This window comes from Aptenodytes forsteri, unplaced genomic scaffold (genome assembly GCF_000699145.1).
Source record: "Aptenodytes forsteri isolate BGI_AS27 unplaced genomic scaffold, ASM69914v1 Scaffold145, whole genome shotgun sequence".
Classification (NCBI taxonomy): Eukaryota; Metazoa; Chordata; class Aves; order Sphenisciformes; family Spheniscidae; genus Aptenodytes; species Aptenodytes forsteri.
The window spans coordinates 2,375,172-2,381,217 of record NW_008795122.1 but is presented as its reverse complement, the minus strand read 5'-3'; the positions used below and the strand labels follow the sequence as shown (position 1 = coordinate 2,381,217).

General features: G+C 45.7%; 1 protein-coding gene across 1 annotated transcript; it reads left to right on the top strand.

Annotated features, from left to right (window-relative positions):
* Positions 1-3,178: 3,178 nt before the first annotated feature.
* Positions 3,179-6,033, top strand: CTHRC1 (collagen triple helix repeat containing 1). Its single transcript, XM_009277128.1, has 3 exons — positions 3,179-3,397; positions 4,162-4,378; positions 5,600-6,033. The coding sequence occupies exons 1-3, from the start codon at positions 3,185-3,187 to the stop codon at positions 5,740-5,742; spliced, it is 573 nt and encodes a 190-aa protein (XP_009275403.1). The 5' UTR covers positions 3,179-3,184; the 3' UTR covers positions 5,743-6,033.
* The last annotated feature ends 13 nt before the right edge of the window (positions 6,034-6,046 follow it).

The window sequence follows — 6,046 nt, the reverse complement described above, 5'->3', positions numbered from 1 at the left end:
CGGGGGCGGTGGGGCGGCCGGAGGAGCCGCGCGGCTGCTTTTTTATTGCAAAGACGGGAAAAAAAGCCCGAAAACCCACCGGTTTTGGAAAACCTCGCCGCCGCACCGGGCCGCTCCGGGCGGGCCCCCGCCGGGGCCCGCCGCCGTGTTTCCCTGCGCCGTTTGGGTTCTCTCTTGGTGTTTTTTTATTACCCCCTGGTTGCGCTGAATCAGGAAAATGCTGAGAAAGGGTTGGACGGGCTTGGACAGAAACCGCTGGATTTCGGCGGCTGGGTGCGTGTCTTCGTGTTTTCTACGCAGGGTCAGAGTCTGAGGGGTTTGCGGTTAAAGCCGGCGTCGTCCCCGCTGCCGGTCGTGTCCGCAGGGCGAAGCGAGGCCGAGCCGGAGGGGAGGCATCGCGGCGGGAATAAAGGCTGCACTGTGAGCCCATTCCTGCCCTCTGCAGATTGCAGCGGCGACGCTGAAATCTTGCAGTCCTTGCGACATAAGGAGTAAAGACGGTGTATTTCCTAAAAGGCTAGTGAATAAATAACAAACTACAAAAACAGAAATAAAAGGACTGCTCTTTAGCAGCCATTGGAGACTGTGAAAACTGTATCTGCACGCTTACTGAGCCCACTTTTCCTTGGAGTCGCATTAATGCATTTATTCCCTTTGGCACCTGGGACTGCATACCTCTGTTTGCAATTCCATTGCAGCTAGAAACGTGCATGTGTTGGGACTATCCCATCTCGGGGATAGAAGAAAGGAGGGAGATTTTCCAGTCCTTGGAATGTAGAAAGCAGATGTGAAGCTATTTCTGTGAGCTGCTGGACTGCTGTTCTCCTCCTGCAGAAAATCAGTGGCATGGCCGTTTCTTCCATGATCTCCAGCGAGATCCCCAGAAGTGACGTGCTGGAAGCACCGTGGGTGGCAAAGCTCCTTCCCTTTCTCACCACCTCATTACTCTTTCGTTTTTACTGTGGAAATTGAATTGCATTGAGAATAAGGAATTTGCACACATGGAGGAGCTTACGTTTTCTGTTGGAGCGGTATTTTAGGGTCCTTTGTACAGGGCATTCCTCTGGCATTGCCTCGTGCTTTCAGGTGCGGCAGAGTGGGCAGCAAAGCCCAGGTAAATAGATGGCAGCTGAGTCAGCCGCAGCCCAGTTGTTCAGACCGCTTCAGCTAAAGCCCTTCCAGGGCAGCATGACGGCACGCCTGAGAGGCAATCCTGCCTTCAGTGGACATTTTCATTTTAAAACATGTTTTATGCATTAGCAGCTTAAGAAAGCATGAAAAAAGACTTGATTCGGCAAGCATAGGTGCATTTAGTTGGAGTGGAGCCCAAAGCCCAGGTAATTCTTTCGCTCACCTCAGTGTTTTGGGTGTGCAACGGTGTGGGCCGCTCTCTCTGGAAGGAAACGGTGCGGCTCTTGGTGGGCAGCGGCCGCGGCTCCTCCCTCAGGGCAGCCCTGCTCCCTCGCAGTGCTGGTGCTGCCGCCACCCGGTGCTGCTGGTGCCCCGGGGGACGGGAGGGCCACGGGTCTGAGCCTCGGAGGACCCCAAATCTCACCGGTTTCCATATCCTCGGGATTTCTGTGATGAGTAACCACATGTAAAACCAGAGCCAGTCACTGCTGCCAATGGAGTCCAACGGGAAAATAGCAGCAAAAGCAGGTAACAAGCGATGCTGCGTGAAACAGAAATGTCTTTGCATCATTCTCGTGGTCCTTAGGTTGGTGTGTGCTTCACCAAGCAGCCTTCTCTCCAGCTAACTTTTCTATACGTGGCCTTCTTGATTATGACATCCCACTATTTCCACTGCCGTATGCCTACTGCGTTTTCTTTGGCGAAGGTAGTAAGGGAATGCCAGCATCCATTAGTCCAACTCTCATCTTACCTCCTACTAGAACCCGTACAGTCACTGATTTTATTTATAGCATGGCTCCAGCCGAGCCTGTGATGCCCATGCTGGGTTTTGCGCCAACGCACAGGAAAAGGAACAAGTCCAGAAGAAGAAAGTTCACCAATGTGACAAAGGAGAGAGGGCAGGGGCTCCCGCGGTGCAGATAGTGGCATGGCTTGCAGGAGGGGGAATAGTTGCATGATCCTTTCTTTTTGAAACAAGTGGGGATTAGGTAGTTTAAAACGGATGAAGAGAAATAGGTGTGAGAAAGGGGAAGAGCAGAATATAGTTATCTGTGAGCATTTGGGATGAAGACTGGAGGAACCGTCAGTCACCAGACGGGACAGAGCATTTAAAGTAAAAGGCCTGTGATCGCTAGCCCCTGCTCAACGTTTCTGTGCCTGCTCCACTGGCTCCATATGTGTGTGCTCCCCCTGGCATCCAGCGCTCGTGCCACTGGGGGAATGAGCTCTGGGCTGCACAAACGTACTCTCCAAGGACAGCAAGCCCAAATCTCGTAAGGTATGAAGGCAGTGTGTGTTAACATGCAGTTTGAGAGGGCAACAATTGACCTTTCCTAATATTGTGATGTTAGGGAGGGCGTTAGTGTGCTGTCCTCCCATGCATGCCTTCCCACCGCTGCGGATGGGGATCCTGAGTTCAGGCTGATTGCAGCGTGCAGCTTCCCATGTCCACATCAGCACTGACACGCTGTGTGCACTCTGGAGTCTGACTCACATGGCTTGACTTGCGACGTGATTCTGCCCTGCAGGAATGGCGGCAGAAGAAAAGCAGCGTTAACCTCTGCTCTCTAGGAAATGCAAAAGTTTCTCTACTTTAAAAAAAAAAAAAAGGAAAAAATAATAATGAAAGCTTATTAGCTGAGACAGTTACCCAAGCAATGGTGGGTTAGGAGAAAGTAACTGTTAACATATAACTCTCTATATTTTTTTGTTTCTGTATTGGAATGTTTTGAATCTTCTGAGGTTTTCCAACAGGTTTTAAAACTTGCACTAGGCCAATTTTTAATTCTAGGATTTATGCATGTTTTCATAAAATAATTGGCATCTTAATTTACAGCAGATTCTGCTGGCACTGCTTATCTTTGAAATTTTATTTTTCCTTTTTTTTCCTCTATGGATCCATTTTCTTGGTGATGCAGAAACAGCCCATTAGCTTGTGTCACAGCAGGAGTTTTTGTGTTTTGTTGTTGTTGTTTGTTTGTGTTTAACTTGGTTAGCCTTGGAGTTAATGGACGGAAGCAGCAAGATCTGTTCTGTGTTTCAGTACAACGGCATGTGCTTGCAAGGCCCCAGTGGCGTTCCTGGACGGGATGGAAACCCAGGAGCCAACGGGATCCCCGGGACACCTGGGATCCCAGGACGGGACGGGCTGAAGGGGGAGAAGGGCGAGTGTATGCGCGAGAGCATCGAGGAATCCTGGACGCCCAACTTCAAGCAGTGTTCGTGGAGTGCACTTAATTATGGCATCGATCTTGGGAAAATAGCAGTAAGTTACCTTTGCCTAGGGTGCTGCACTTCACCAACCACAGCGGGCTTTAGGTCTGCCTCTATGAGCTGGGTAGCGCCAATCACACAGATTTCCTATTGGAGCCTTTTTCTACATGTAAGGGTGAACTTCTCAAAGGTTTAGCTACTTCGGATTCTTCTCAGCTACGTTTCACAGCTATGTGCCCATTTCATTTCTGTAATAGTGTTTCACAAGAATGATGTGGCTGGTGTAAGAGTACATTTAGAAGACCAGATCTGTAACTGTTAAGGCTGAAAGTCTTTTTCAGTTGTGGAGCTTTTGTCAGGGTTTAAACCTCTCACAAATCTTGTGATAATTGTTAAATCCAGGATTTCTGGTAACTGAGACAGAAATTACACTGTCCTCTCATGCAAGGACTTGAGTGCAGCTTTCAGACAGCTCACACCCCTTTACATAAACCCCAGAAGGTAACTAGGTTACCAACTTAACAGCAGGTATTATCAAAATAAAATTAAGAATTTCCATAATCCCCCTTCTCCATTACCATCTATGAGGTGCTGTTTCTGATTTGCGTCTTTGCACTGTATGGTATTTGCCAGGCTCTACTTTTTTCTTCTTCTTTTTTTTTTCAGAGGGAAGGGACTAAAGAGAATAGCCAAAACATTCTGAAATAAATAGAAATACATTCCTAAATATAAATATATCTCCTAAACATAAATATATATAAAATAAATGGGTTCAAAACAAGAGGCTGCTAGCAAAGCATTTTTGTCTCCTCTTAGGAATGTACATTTACAAAGATGCGCTCGAACAGTGCTCTCCGCGTTCTCTTCAGTGGATCGCTTCGGCTAAAATGCAAAAATGCCTGTTGTCAGCGCTGGTACTTTACTTTTAACGGAGCAGAATGTGCTGGGCCACTTCCTATTGAAGCCATAATATATTTAGATCAAGGAAGCCCGGAGCTGAATTCTACTATTAATATACACCGGACTTCTTCAGGTATGTATGCCAAGACTGCATGAACAGAGATGGAGTAGAAGCCAGCAGCAAACGTAGTTACCAAATGCAGAGCACAGTCTGCCTCAGAAGGTCAAAAGACTGAACGAAGAGGCAGAAGAGTGGCCAGCTAACACTTGTTACTCTTACTCTGCTGTCTCACAGTTGACTATCAATAGTAACAGTATTAGAATTATTTATTAAGTGGTACTTTATTACTGTGGTATTTTTCATGGTACTTACATCCTGCAATTTAGAAATGGAAAGAGATTTCTATCCAGAGAGTTCTACTGATCTCTGCTACAACGTGAATACAGAGACATTCTGTGCTGTATTAGCATGTGGAGAAACTGCCTTACTGCCAAGCAGACAGTGTCATCCTGGCTTAAAATACTGATATTTGCACATTATCTGTGCATAAAATAAGACTTATTCCTCCTGGAATTTCTACTATAATTTCAGATGGGGCACAAAAGTATCTCCAAAGTGAAATATCTAGGAACAATTATTCAATTTCTAAGCAAAAGGCAAATTAGTGAAGTGATTCAACATAAAAGGAGGTGACACTAGGAAAAGGGGAGTAACGTTAAGTCTATACTCTTTCTCCATTTTCCTCTCTGTACTGTTTCATGACTGCATGAAATCTAACGTCCAGAGCTACGGTAGGTTTTTTTCATCAAGGGGTAGGACCCACCTGTCTTCATTGACCCACCTCCAACTAATGGTGCTAGTGGGGAAAAAAAAAAGGGCAACAGAAGTGGAACTTCATACAGAAGCAGCGAATTAGGAGTGGAAAGGATTACAGGGTGGCAATTGTGTTTGCAGGGCTTAGCTGCGGAAGCCAGGTATGGCTGTGTCCCCTCCCCATCACTGCTAAAAAGATGGCTGGATGGGGTTGAAGCCATATCCCAGCTACCAGTTTGTAAATTTGGACATTTAAAGAAGAGGTATACCTCCCATTTAGCCATCCTGTGGATTGTGATCTGCTTCAGGTACTGCAACAGGCGTCGGGAAGCAGCGTGGATAAAGGCAGTGCATGACTCTCTAACCTATGTTGCCATATCTCGAAGTAATAGTTTTTATTTCTAAAAATGCTATTCAGGTTTAACTAAATAGCATGAGCTTGCAATGAACTGTTGTTCTTAAGTACCTGTGCCCACCTTCAGTTGTGAAATACAAAGCGATTGCATCTGCTGAGGTAACCTGATTTTTGTCTTTAACCAGTGGAAGGTCTGTGTGAAGGGATCAATGCCGGCTTGGTGGATATTGCCATCTGGGTCGGGACTTGCTCAGATTATCCACGGGGAGATGCTTCTACTGGATGGAATTCAGTCTCCCGAATCATCATTGAAGAACTGCCAAAATAACTTTCCCTCCCTTTTTATAATCGCTCCCTTTTTTATTTTGTACAATTTTCTTCAGAATTTATTTCTGTAGAGTTGGATGCGAGTATTTGACTGAAAGAAACCAAACTCTTGCATCTGTAGTCTTTGTCTAGCCTTTTTTTGCACATTGCAGAGGCTTTTTATAATAATCATTTTAGAATATAAATATCAAAACCAAGTTAATTAACTTTTTTAATTCCTTGTTTGACATATGAAAATATACCACCACCATTTTAAAACTTAACTGTAACTTTTTGTATCAAATAAATAAGATCTTACAAAAAAA